This window comes from Parasteatoda tepidariorum, chromosome 4, assembly GCF_043381705.1.
Source record: "Parasteatoda tepidariorum isolate YZ-2023 chromosome 4, CAS_Ptep_4.0, whole genome shotgun sequence".
Classification (NCBI taxonomy): Eukaryota; Metazoa; Arthropoda; class Arachnida; order Araneae; family Theridiidae; genus Parasteatoda; species Parasteatoda tepidariorum.
The window spans coordinates 5,661,361-5,676,266 of NC_092207.1; the positions used below are offsets into that span (position 1 = coordinate 5,661,361).

The 14,906-nt window shown below is 28.8% G+C and overlaps 1 protein-coding gene across 1 annotated transcript in view; it reads right to left on the reverse strand.

Moving 5' to 3' along the window:
- LOC107450286 (structural maintenance of chromosomes 2) overlaps positions 1 to 13,765 on the reverse strand; it is a gene marked incomplete in the record, with an annotated part of 69,767 nt that extends 56,002 nt beyond the window's left edge. Inside the window, 6 exon segments of the mRNA XM_071179386.1 lie at positions 1,815 to 1,955; positions 5,428 to 5,565; positions 9,299 to 9,409; positions 10,291 to 10,452; positions 13,228 to 13,377; positions 13,470 to 13,765. Of these exon segments, the coding sequence (XP_071035487.1) occupies positions 1,815 to 1,955; positions 5,428 to 5,565; positions 9,299 to 9,409; positions 10,291 to 10,452; positions 13,228 to 13,377; positions 13,470 to 13,637 (870 nt within the window).
- Positions 13,766 to 14,906: the final 1,141 nt, after the last annotated feature.

Here is a 14,906-nt window from a genome sequence, read left to right on the forward strand (position 1 = left end):
AAAAAAAAGACAGTTTAAATTGAAAAAAATTTAAACAAGGTTTTTTTTTCTTTTTCTCAATATTTCTTAGTTTACTTAAAATATATTTAAAATTTTACACATACCTATGATGACCTGGAAAAGTAATTAAAATTTACAAATATGTCTTTCTTTCTTGAGTTTAGGATTATAACAACTATTTACTGATAAAAAATTAATATTAATCATGAATATAAGCTTGTAAAGTATTTCTCCGGCTCTCCCTTTCAAACAAATAAAATAAACTGTGTTTTTAAGTTCCACCTTTGAAAATTTGATTTCCGGAAACTACTGTGATCAATGATTTTTTGAAACTTCTGGACCTTCGATCTCGGGAAACTTACGGATCACTGTTAACGAAAAATCCAGAAATCCGGATTTTTTCCGGAGCACAATCAGGCCTGTTTAATAAAAATATAAAGAAAAAACAAAATATTTTCCAGCCACATACACACCTAACAAATTTCAGATGTAAATTAAACTTAACCTTGAATTTGCATGCTTTTGCATTACAAATTAATTTTTCATCTCACTCCTCAAGGAAATGAAAATGAAATAAAATACATAAAAAATATTTACTGACAATTTGAAAAAAAAAAAAGTCGACTAATTTCAGTTTTAAAATAAACCTAATGTTCAAGTATAAATATTTAATTTAAAAAAAAGAATAAATAAATAAAAGCATATGTTTTTTCCTTTTTCTTCAAGACAGATATACTTAAAGATTTTTTTTTTAATTTTTAAGTAGATAAACAAAACCACAATGGCTCAGTGGTCAGAGGTGATTGGAGCACAAAGAAAAAAAAAAAAACTTTAAATTTAAAGTGAAAAATTTATATCAATTTATATACCATACATGTTTCATATTTAACATAATTTTTTGAACTAACATTTATAATTAAATTACCTACTATTGCAGAATATCACACCCTACGGTAACTAATTAAAGATAAAACTTATTTCTTACAAAAAGCTCGATTGAATTGCGACATTGGATTTTAAAAATCCCGTTCATATGAAACGTGATATTCAATTTTAAAAACGTGAAAATAAAAATTGCGATATTAAGTTTTTTAATTGCGTAAATACGAAACACTGTGCAAAACTTTTAGATTGCATGAATACTAATCGCAAAGCGCAGTTTTTTAAAAAAGTTTAAATGTGAAAATTGATGTTTGATATTACAAACGCGTGAATACGAATCAGGGCATTGGATTTTAAACTTGGGTAAATATTGGGTTTCAAAAAAGTGCAAATATAAATCGCGATATTGGACTTTTAAATCATGTGAATAGGAATTGCAATGTATGATTTTTAAATCGCATGAATAAGAACTGTGAAATTAGAAGATACAGGCGCAGTTTCAAATATTCAAAATGGCGAAAATCCGTCAAACCAAAAGAATAAAATTGGCGGAAGAATGTATGTAAAAGTCTTGTTAACAGAATCTAGAAAAAGCTTCAAAATTTTGCTGGATTATAAGTTTCTGATTCGTGGAACTGCACGAACCCATGCTGTTGTAATGAGCAGAATTCTACGATATTCCTGTAAAAATCGCATGGCACACTTCTAGTTTTTAGACCCAGAAAAAAGATACGATACACAATGTACACAATGCTGAACAAATTGCTGCAATATTGCATAATTAATTATAAGGAGATAATATGATATCACAGAGGATATAAAAAATCAATCTGACATGAAAATTTTATCTTTTCTAAAAATTTCCACATTAACTTAAGGAAATAATTTATTTCATTTTAATAAAAAAAAATTTAATATTGAAAACTAATTACCCCAGCTGCTTTTTGTTCTATTTCAGAAATTTTAGCCTCAGCCTCTTTTATTTGCTCTTGTTTCTCACTTATCATTTTTTTGCAATCCTCAAAACTTTGTAAAAGATTCCCTTTCTCTTCTCCAGCTCTAGAAACAGCTTCCTGAAAAGAAAAAAAAAATGCACAATTATACAATTCAAGGAGTTTCATAGATACGGTGTAAAATATTAAAAAAGAAAAAAACAGTTTTCTATGTTTTTTAATAATATATAAACTTAATATATAAATTATATCATAAAAGTAGCTTAAGAAAATTCAATACATTTTCAAGCCACATAAATATTTTCATTTCATAAATTTTGATAATTTTCCATAAAAGAAAAAAGTTGATTTTATTTATTCTACAATCTGCCTAGATACTTTAAAAATGTAAAATTTATAACAGATTATAAGTTCAGCACTAGTAAACAAAATATATCATATAAATAAAAAATATTCGTAAATAAAATGTTAATATGATCTTCATGTGAAGAGATGCTTCACTTTTCCATAATAATTAAAGGTAGGGGAGTGTCGGGTACCCCCGCCCACTGTCAATTTCATATGCATAGAATATTTTTTCAAGTCAATGGGCCATCAGACATTAATTGTTATATTAAAAAAAAGATTATTTTCAAAGTTTCAAGTATTTATGCAGCTGGTTGGTAACATGGTAAACAATAGTTTTGAAAATATGTTGAATACAGTAGTCATGAAATTAAGAAAACTCAGTTGAATTTTGTGATAAAAATGATAAATGAGGTTTATCTATTGTCAATACATTGGTCATTTTCATTTACACCTGAAAAAACAGTCAAAAATCATAATTTTTGTAACTGAGCNTCTCCATTTGAGGACAAATATGCTCGAAAAGAGCTGAAAAACACGTTTTTTTAAATTTCTATTTTTTTAAGATAAACTATTCTTTTTTGGTTTAATTCTTTTTGCAATATTTAATTAGATGATAAAACAATAGAAACATACAAAAATATTGATTATTTCTCAATATTATACAAAAATATAAGCAATACTCCTTAAGTGGGCGGGGCTACCTGACTCTCCCCTACATTAGTAAGCTATAATAAGAAATTGAATGTATTTTAATTTAAATATGAAGTTAAATTATCATATTAATTTATCTCCAATTGTTTGGAAGTAATGTTTCAATAACAATAATTTGCAATTATTTTGCTTTAGAAGTGAAATCTATTACTATAAATTCTGAAAAAACCCACTTTGAAAAAAAAAAATTTCTTCTTATAATTAGGTTTAATATTTCTTAATTTTATCTAATGTTCTAAATAATGTTTCAAGAAATTTGAAAACAATGAGAATTTTTTTTAAAAAATGTATTAAGGAATGATTACTTCATTTACCATTTTATAACTCTGTGAAATTTTTAACTGCGATAAAATAAATCTTTACAGATTGTAGAAAAAGATTCATAGAAAACTTGGAAACACTACATTGAGGATACAAGAGATGACTTATTACTGTACCTTCTAATATAATTAAAGTAACCCTTATCAAGCTTTTCTTTTTTATAAAGTCATGCAAAAGTTTGAAAAATTTTGAAACAAATAGGGTAGCATAAAGAAGATAGTTCAGGCATTGTTGCACAATTTTTAGATGTCTTATTTTTTAGATCAAATGGAGTAAGATAATAATTAATATAGAAGAACAATCTAACGTCATTGCTTAGTTACACAATTCTGATTTTTAAATAATAACATACAGTTTTTCTTAAGATCTCTCTCTTACTTTGTGCAATTAAAAGATAATAAAAATAAATTTTAAATTAAAAAAAATAAATTTTTTGATCAGATAGAAATTAGCTACACTCCAAACATACATTTCTGTGCATATTAGTGAAACCTAGCATGCTTTCAACACACGTATGTCAATGCACATAAACTTTTTTTTCTCCAAATAATAATAATATTTTCTATACAAATTTGAGTTTGCTTACATAACAAAATTAACTATGTTACTTTGACACAGGGTTGGGTTTTTGACGTCAAAAAGTGGTTTTTGACATGACAAGGGTATAATACTGGTTTATATCGTCAAAAACCCGTCAAAAACTGAAGTTTGCCAAGAAAATATATAAACTTCAAAACTACCAACAGTTGCCATGCATTATATTGAAATTTAATTATACTATAGGTAATGAGCAGGTTTTAAAATATTTTTTAATTAAAATTAAGGTAAAATAACAGATTTAAAATCTCAGAAATTTATATTCAAATGCATGTGCAGAAAAATTTTGCACAAAAATTGTTTAAATATTTATATTTAAAAAAAAAAAATTTTTTTTGATACTTAAGAAAATTAAAAGTTTATTACTATGCATTTTTGACATATAAGGAACATATAACTAATATTTATAAGGAACTTACAAGTTATGTTGTATAAATACAAACTTGATACAAGTGTATGAAAAAAAATTTTAATGTTATACCGAATATCTTTATTATCCAGTATGTTAATTTGAATTTAAAAGTAGTTATATTTGTGAATAATGATAAATATAATTCATATTGTTTATTATATTTATTTATAATTATTACACTTATCATTTTAAAACAATTTTTATCTCTTAATTTTTTTTTCTCCACTTGTATTAAGAATACAAATAATGCATATCTTGAAAGCAAGAAGTAATTATTCAACAGCTGAATATTTAGATATTCAACAAAACTATATAGTATTCAGCAAAATGAAATTCACAAGTATTTGGATAAACTAAATTTTCAGCATAGTAAATGAATAGGCTGAATATACTGTAAATCGACACTAACTACTCTGTGTATTTAACAGAAAGCACTTAAATTTGTATTGTCTTATGTTAAAAAGATTATTAAGAAGATTTAAAAGAATATTAAAAAGATTTTTCTTTAAAAGAAGATGTCTAATGTACAAAACTGCTAATGTTTATCTTTAAAAATGTCTAATTTTTAGTATAATCTATACTATACACTAAATTTGGTTATAAATAAATTTCTTAATAATATCACTGCAGATTTTCAATAACACATGAAAATGAATACATAATATTACAAAAGATGTGAGCTTTCAAAAGTACAAGATTTTGGTTACTATTCAAAATATAAGTGTTTCTTCAAAATTTTAAATTTATTTTTTCTAGAACATATTTAGAAACACTATCCTTTAAAAAATATATAAATTTTATGTATTAATTAAATTTCACATATGAATATAGGTTTTTGACATTTTCGACATTTTTGACAGTGAGGTTTTTGACGTGACGGTTTAAACCATGGTTCAAACTGTCAAAAACCGGCCAACCCTGCTTTGACACATAATTTTTAATAAAATAACAGGAGCATATTTAAAGTAAAATAACTACAAAAATATATTTAACAAAATAAAGATAAAATACTCTCATTCATTCAGATTAAAAAAATTTATAAAATACCTGATAAATTTAGAAAAAAGAGCGGCATAAAATTTGTATTCATAGTGGCATAAATTCATTAAAAGATAATAAAAATAAATTGTAAATTAAAAGAAAATAAATTTTTTGATCAGATAGAAATCAACTAATTTACTTAACAAAAAATATGTTTCATACTTCAGTTCTAGTGAAGTCCCAAGCAATATAAATTCTAGATAAATGTTCAAGATCCCTCACAACTCTCGTATATTCAGTGTATTCCTTTCTTTCTTCTTTTAATTTCTCCATTTGAGGACAAATATGCTCAGTCAGCATCTAAAAGGAAGATTATATATAATTCCATATTTTCAATTCCAATATAATTCAAATAATATGGAAAATTCGAATCATGCATTTGAATATTTATTTTTAAAGCAATAATTCTATTGAATTTTTGGAAATTATTGCTATTAATTTCTCCATAGTTTTTAAATGCGATAATTTTTTTTATCAGATATTATTAATTACAACAATCTAATCTAGAAAAGAAACACGCGTTTGAGGAGTTTGATTTACGGGATTTCATCACAGATATTTATTTTTTTTTGGCAAATTACTACTACGGATTTCATTACATTTAATCACTTTTTTTATTGTGATGATTAATTACAAATTCCGAAGAAGTAAATTATATTTTTGGTTTTCCCCCCAACAAAATGCGAGAATATCACCCATAATACTAGAATAAAAAATTATTACAAGTTCAATTAAGAAAATTATATTTTTTTTCGGAAACACAGAGTATTTGTTATTTTAGATTAGCATCGAGAGATATTAGTGCTAGAGAGTGTAGTCGCAGATAGCTCAAAAAAATTCTGCCAAAGGGGCAGTCCCATCCTTTTCCTTTGGCAAAAAAACAAAAAAGAGAGAGCAAAGGTAGGCACCTTTGTACCAAGCCAGCTTTTTCTAATATTCTTGAATAATTCAAAGCCCCTGCTCTTTTTCCTATTATTCTTTTACTTGCCTTCTTTTAGATTCCCTTGTCTCTCCTACTCATGTTTCTTTTTACGTTTCACACGAGGCCATTAATTTCATTTTAACCCAAACACAATTGTGATTTTAAAAAAATGCCTACATGCAAAAGCAAGTTATGGAAAGGACATTTAGTCGGTGTTAAACATTTGATCAATTTGGTGTTCAGTAAAATATGGTAGTTGCAATGTGATAAGACATTGCATAACAGCTACATTGTCTTACGAGACAATCTGGCGCCTATCAATCAAAAGTTGGATGTGATTCCAGCCACCAATGGGTGTTGAATTAGGGCCAATCAATTTGGTGTGTTAGTTCAGTAAAATATGGTAGTTGCAATGTGATAAGACATTGCATAACAGCTGCATTGTCTTACTAGACAATATGGCGCCCATCAATTAAAAGTTGGATGTGAGTCCAGCCACCAATGGGTGTTGAACCAGGGCCTAATTAAGGATTATTATCGTTCATTGGTACTTTAACAAAAATTAACACAATGAAAATGGTACTTTCACAAAAACTTCACAGTAGAATCAGTTCTTTCAAAAAAATTGTAATCATCCTAGCAAAATCAACTACCTTGCAAAAAGAATAAAAAATGGCATCTGTAAATTTCTATTTAACCAGTGGCACTTATGCAGAAAAATAATTTCATACACCTGCATATTTTGTTAGTCTCATGAACACATACAAGTTTAATAAACTTAAATTTATTGTAAATATACACTACCGGTCAAAAGTTTGCGAATATTTTGAAATCTACAAAAAAAAGGTCTAAATTCAAATGACCATAGAACTGCGAAAAATCATTCAAATTTGATATGTTCTAAAGTGAACCCTCTACAGTTAGTTACATATGATCAAATTGCAATACTTTGTTTTTTGCGAACTGAATCCAGCTTTTCATCATGGGTTGTTTTTTATGGTGAAAAAAGTTGTTAAGTTTGAACACTTGCCAAAAATTTTTTTTATACTTTCTGTTAATAGAAAATAGTTATTTGAACCGTTCTATGTAAGCCCTCAAAATTTCAGATCGGTTTGATTTTTTTTTTGACAAAGTTATAGAATTTTGAAAAACGTGTACTTTTCTCGATTTTTGAGCATTCCACATATGCGACCTTTTGGTCTATACATCTTCTACCAAAGAATTTTTTAATTCTAATGTTTTCTATATTTTCAAATGATTAATATTAATTATAAAACAAATATTCTTATTCATTACTGTAATTATTGTTATTACTAAGAATTTATTATGAATATAATTAAAACAGTATCTCATAGATGTCACATTTCATCGAAAATTTGTTTGTTCTTTCAAACGATGCTCTGATATTTCGAATCGAAATCAGTTATGGGACATTTTACAACAGGAATGGAACTCTATATCAGTTGAAGTGATCAGATGAAGTTATTTGTTAGAACGAATGCCACGCATATGTAAAGCTACAATAAAAGCAAAAGGTGGATGGTTCGAGGAATCTAAGATTTAAATGTTAATTTATTTAATTAAAAAATACGAATAAGAATATGTTAAATATTTGACCTGTTGTAAATAAAATAGTTTAGTAAAAATGCACATTTTTCATACTATTGTTATTATTTTTTAAGAATTATTTATGTAATTATTGTTATAACTTTTTATTTTAATTTAATGTAAATTAAAAATATCACAACAAAACTAATACACATAAGCAATATATATAAACAATAATAATTACAATAATGAATAAGAATATTTGTTTTATAATAAATATTAATTACCGTATATTCCGGCGCATAACGCGCACCCTTAATTTCTAAAAATTTTTTTTTTTCATTTTAAGATATACTCTTCGTATAACGCGCACAAAAATTTGGATTGTACATGTGCAATATCTCGTCCTTCAAAATCGTAAATAAAAAGTTTTTTTTCCCTATCTTTTGCAAAAATAAAAGAACTGAATTCGACATGTATGTGAGGGTAGAGTTGAAAGAGTAATAATGTGATTCTGAGAAAAGAGATTGTTGTATTCAGCAGTGCAGAATGTTGTTCCCCACATTCCTGAAGTAAGGGGAGGAGGGTTATTTAATGTTATTTCTTTAAAATAAAAGTATTGTTCTATATTTAAATTTTTTTGATCTATAATTTTTTATGTTCGGCGTATACCGCGCACCCGTAAATTCCAATGTTATATTTGTATTAAAAGTGCGCGTTATACGCCGGAATATACGGTTTTTGAAAATGTAGAAAACATTAAAATTAAAAAGTTCTTTGGTAGAAGATGTATAGACCAAAGACTGCATATGTGGAATGCTCAAAAATCGAAAAAAGTACACACGTTTTTCAAAATTCTATAACTACGTCCAAAAAAATCGAATCGATCTGAAATTGTGAGGGCTTATATATAACAGTTCAAATAACTATTTTTTATTAACAGAAAGTATAAAAAAATTTTTTTGCAAGTTTGGCAAGTGTTCAAACTTAACAAATTTTTTCACCATAAAAACAATCCGTGATGAAAAGCTGAATTCAGTTCGCAAAAAAAACAAAGTATTGCAATTTGATCATATGTAACTAACTGTAGAGAGTTCACTTTAGAACACATCAAATTTTCACACATTTTTCGCAGTTCTATGAACATTTGAATTTAGACCTTTTCTTTGTAGATTTCAAAATTTTCGCAAACTTTTGACCGGTAGTGTAGACGTGTATTAATTCAAAATAGTAGGTGTCGTGTTAAATAAGAATATGTATAGTGCTATGAAGAGTTGTAAATAAGCATTTTAATAGTTTTTTATCAGTAAAGAAAATAATTCCTTCAAAATATTTTTTTTTTCCATTTCTATACTTGCGAACATATTTTTTCACAGAAAATTATAATATGCTAAAATTTTTCCCAAAATAAAATTTTTCTAAAGTTTTTGCCAAAAAATAAGTATTAAGCTAAAAACTCTCTCTCCACACCAACTTTTCAATAATGGATTAAATCATTAAAATGCTGCAATGTTCTTCGTTTGCCCTAGCAGAGAAAACAATTTCAAGGCAGATTTAAATTACCGTGTTGATTTCTCGAAGTCTTGAATCTTTCTTTTCCAAATTTTTAAGAGCACTTTCTTTTTTATCTTCATACATTCTTGTTCCAGCAGCTTCCTCAATCATGGACAAAATCTATGAAATTTAATCAGAGTCAATTGAATTATAAATGTTAGGCATGTTTACAATTATATTTTAGAAAAAAAAATATTAAAGTTAACTGTGATGTAAAAACAAATGAAATTTTTAAAAGTATGGAAGAAAATATTAAAAAATTTTTAATTCAAAAAATTAACTGCTACTAAAAAAAAAGCCAGTTTTTCAAAAATTGAAATTTTTAAACTATTAAAAAACTTGTTACATTATTAGAACAAAATATTTTTATTTAAGTAATGTAGGTACATTTTTATTATTATGTGGCTTTCTTCAAAAATAAAGAAACATTTTCCTAACCTTTTTAAGTAGATTTTAAAACAAAAATTAATTATTATAAAGTTTATAACTATTAAAATTTAGGAATTGAGTTTTTTAATGAATAATGCAGACTAAATGTTTACTAATCTGAAATAATTCTGTTATTTGTTAATAAATATAAAAAAATATATTAAATATTAACTTAAACTTGAATGGTGCGTTTGATAACCAAATTCAGACTACGGGAAATTTTAATAACAGCTTTCTTATGTAATAAATGAAACAAGAAGTTGAAAGCATGTGTTTTGGAACACATAAGTTTTTGAATTTTCAGTTAAAAAGTGGCGACCAACAAATTTTTTATCGCTATTTTTTATTAAAATAAGTAGCCAGTGACGACCGTTAATCCTGCCCTTTAACTGCCAAAGTATGTTAAAAATAAAGATTTAAATCATTTTTCTTCATTATTATCATTAATACAATATAAGGTCAATTACACGAATCTCTGGCTTCTGAAAATGTCTTATATTAGAAAAATGTTGCTCTATGTTGAAGTTATGTGAAATTATTTCCAATCAAGCAAATATTTATAAGTTTCTTACTTCAAGTGGCTTCATATTCAGTACTTTTGTTATACGTCCTTGCATGATAAGGAAGTGAGGATTATTCACATTGAGTTGTACAGATTGGAATAAGTCGTGAACACGGTTATTGTTTGCATTTGAACGATTAATGGCATATTTGGATTTCCCTCCTGTGATTACCTACAATGAAAATGTATATTGCAGAAAGTACAAACTTAGGAAGTAATTAAGAAAAATAAAATAGATTTTAAAAATATACAGTGTCATCATATCATTAATATGTAGACCCAATAAGTCAAGGTTAGAGGGGGGGAAAGGGATTTTATTAGGTTTATGATGAAAAACCCAGGCTCTTTCAGTTTTTTTTTTCCAGCAATATTTCATAATTTCATTCCTGAGTGCTAAATGGGATATCAAGATTTGCTTCTAAAATTTAAATGTTGGGTAACTATTTATTACTTATTTTGGTGCAATGTAATATTTTTATGGGGGAATCTTTAGATTGTCAGGTTATTATTTTTATCTCATTTAATTTTTAATGTAAAAATTATCTCCTAATGAGAAAAAAAAATTTCTTGATAAGAAAAACAAAAAACTTTCTTTAATGAAATCTTAAAATTCAAATGTCTAGGTCTGGTTGTATCTGACAACTATGATTCACTTGGGTTCAAGTACTTTAGAGGCACTAAGCACAAGCCCAAAGGACTTCATATTATTATCCACTAAATCAGCAGAATATCAAAAGCATTAGCCAAATTTCAGAAGTCTTAACCAAAGGCAAATTTTAACTATTTTTTATGATTTATTTTTTCCCATAGAAAACTGTAAATCGAAAAACAAATTAACTACAAAGTGAATTATTTGAGGATACTTATGTAACGTGATCTGTAGCAGAATAATCGCAAAGTTTTGGCAACTTTCTGGCTTCAGCCCAAGAGAAAACCTAAAAAAACATCACAGAAAGGGACCAACTGCAAAGATACAACTCGTATAGAATATGTTAAATATTTGACCTGTTGTNCTCCTAATACTATCAGGGGTCTATCCAGACATTTTGTGAAAGGTCCGTTTTTGTAAAATTGTGAAAAAAATTACTCGTAATTTGTGAATATAAAATAACGTTAAGTCACATTCTTTCAACAAGGGTCCGCTTTTGTGAATTTGTAAAAAATGGGTCCGCTATTGCAAAAAAAAATTTTCAAGGAGTTTTTAAATTTTAAAGACAAACAAGATTATGCTCAACACTGTAAAATTATATTTAAAAAATTTACATTTTCAAAAATAAATAGCAATTGCTGCTGCTAAATTAGAGATGCAACACACAAATATTTGGTATTCAGCCTATACTGCTGAACACAGAATATTCATTTCGGACGAATAAAGGAAGAGGAGTCCGCCGAAGACAAAATTTAATTCGTTTACATCTGTCTTTATCCTACCCCCTTCCTAAGAAGGGTTTATTCGATTAACAAAACAATAATGAAGATAAACAAATTTGTGAAGGGTCCGGTTAAAAGATAAATTATTTTGTGAAGGGTCCGTTTTTAAGTTAAAATGTTTTGTGAAGGTTCCGTTTTTATGAAAAGATACTTTGTATATGTTGTTTTTTTTTAAAAAAAAATTGCAAGTTTATTGGCATCTTCACGACTACAGTTGGCGCAACAGACCAAGATACGGAAAGATACTTTTTTTTTTCTAATCTGGCGACTGCTAATCTGGCCTTTCACATACCAACTACAGTCATGCATTAAAAGGGGGGAACTACAATAACCAAGGTGCTAAATTAGGGGAGCACAACCTTTTTGAGTGAAGGCAGGGGTCTGTCTAGGTTTTTCTGAGAGGTACCTATTTTGTGAAAATTTAGACATAATTTGTGAAAAATTAAAAATTATATTAAAAAATCAACACAAAAATATGGATTTATCGTTTCTTAAGGGATACAAAAATAAAATTTTAAGAAAAAGTATTTTGTGAAACTACCGTTTTTCCNCAAGATTATGCTCAACACTGTAAAATTATATTTAAAAAATTTACATTTTCAAAAATAAATAGCAATTGCTGCTGCTAAATTAGAGATGCAACACACAAATATTTGGTATTCAGCCTATACTGCTGAACACAGAATATTCATTTCGGACGAATAAAGGAAGAGGAGTCCGCCGAAGACAAAATTTAATTCGTTTACATCTGTCTTTATCCTACCCCCTTCCTAAGAAGGGTTTATTCGATTAACAAAACAATAATGAAGATAAACAAATTTGTGAAGGGTCCGGTTAAAAGAAAAATTATTTTGTGAAGGGTCCGTTTTTAAGTTAAAATGTTTTGTGAAGGTTCCGTTTTTATGAAAAGATACTTTGTATATGTTGTTTTTTTTTAAAAAAAAAAATTGCAAGTTTATTGGCATCTTCACGACTACAGTTGGCGCAACAGACCAAGATACGGAAATATCCCCAATTATTTTATAAGCTGCATAGTACTTTTTTTATTCTAATCTGGCGACTGCTAATCTGGCCTTTCACATACCAACTACAGTCATGCATTAAAAGGGGGGGGGAACTACAATAACCAAGGTGCTAAATAGATTTTAAACTTGCACATTTAAAGGGGAAAAAATGGGCCAGGGATAGCTACGAGTTATACCTTTCGAGTCGGTATCTTTCTGTGATAGTTTTTCTGGTTTCTCGCTGACCACTAGTTGCCAAAACTTGTGATTATTCTGCCACAGATCATGATACGGAAATCTCCGGAGTCTTTTATTTCGTTGATGTATTTTCCTTAGTTTTTAGTCGGCCACTGCCTAAAAGTCACCACTAATTGGCGATTATTTAAGCTTGCATCACGATATGAAAATCGTTTTGGGCCACTGCAAGGAAATCCATAAAATTCAGCGATTATTTTTGCGTAGATACTGATATTGAAACCTTCCTCCGAAAACTAGTGAATGAGTAAACTTACCGTTCTGGTGACTTCAATTTCTGAACAGTTATCATATCCAATTGGACTTGAGGGCTTATCGGAATTATCAAATGTTATGGTTACTGTTGCTTTGTTGATTCCGGCTTGTCCATTTTTATAAACAAGCTCGTTTAAATTGGTGGCACGAACCTGTTCAAAAAAACATAAATTAAAGAAACATGTCATGTACGAAATTGAAAATTATTCCTAGCATAAAAACTAATAATATTAAAATAATTTACTTGTTGCAAATTTTGTATGCCTAAAACGAAGCATATCGAATCCAAAATATTGGATTTTCCACTTCCATTTAGTCCAGTAATAGCATTAAATTGAGGATCAAATCCTTTTATTTCCACCTTCGAACCATATGATTTAAATCCTTCAAGGGTAATACTTTTTATATACATCTTGATTTAACTGATATCGAAAGATTAAAATAAGGAATATATGAATAACATAATATTTCTCTTGTAACGGGAATCCAAATTCAAAATAAAGACAATAAAAACATCAAAGAACCGCGAAAAACTAAATATCAAACTTGATTCGTTATTTAACAACGGATCCGTAGACTTTGTGGGACAAGTGGAGTCCTGTCAATAAACGTCATTGGTCACGTGAGTCAAATCTCAGTTTGGCCCAAGTTTCGAAATCTTTTAAGTTTTCTGAAATGTGCTAAATGCTGGCAAAAAAATTTATTATTTTATCTCTTTCATGCTTTTGTTGTTGTTGTTGTTGTTAATTTACATCGCACTAGAGCTGCACAATGGGCTATTGGCGACGGTCTGGGAAACATCGCAGAGGATGATCCGAAGACATGCCATCACAATTTTGATCCTCTGCGGAGGGGATGGCACCCCCGCTTCGGTAGCCCGACGACCTGCGCGCGAAGTCGAGCACTTTACAGTAGCACAGTTTAACGAGGACCAATACCGCACACCCTCGGTCCCTACGCATTCTGATCCAAGTGGTCACCCACCCGCACACTCACCACTCGCACACTCCCTTTCCTCTCCTCCCCTTTGCAGTTGTATAGGAATGTAGAAGGATATTTTTCCTTTTCTTAATCCTCTTTTCCTTTCTCTCCACACGTTGAAGATGAAAGCATGCGATATATATATATATATATATATATACATACGAGGGTTGTACATAAAATAAGGTTCCCAAGGGGCTGCAGACGTTAGGAACTCTGTTAGGCGAGACTGGCATGCAGCTGGGCTCCCTTTCTCCCAGTTTCCGCCCCGGTGAAAAGTCTACAACTTTCATTCTTGTCTTGGTTGCCGTGAAAGACGGAGCTTCTATTTGTTTCTCACGCCAGATGCGAATTACGCTCTGTAATTAGTTTTTTGTGTGCAAAAAGTGTTCCTCCGGTGGACATTCATTCCCAACTGTGTGAGTTGTATGGGGAAAAGTGAATGAGTTTGCAACATGTGCGCAAATAGTGCAGAGAATTCAAAGATCGACGTACAGACGTCCATGACGAACAACGTTCTGGCCGGTCATCGTTTTCGAACGCAGCTATTGCGAAAGTGGAAGAAGCAATGCTGAAAGATCGAAGGGTGATGGTTCGGGACCTCAGCGAGATGACCCCTGATGTCAGAAAGTCCTGCATTCATAACATTTTGAGAGACCGCTTAGAATATGCCAAGGTTTGTGCAAGGTGGGTCCCGAAA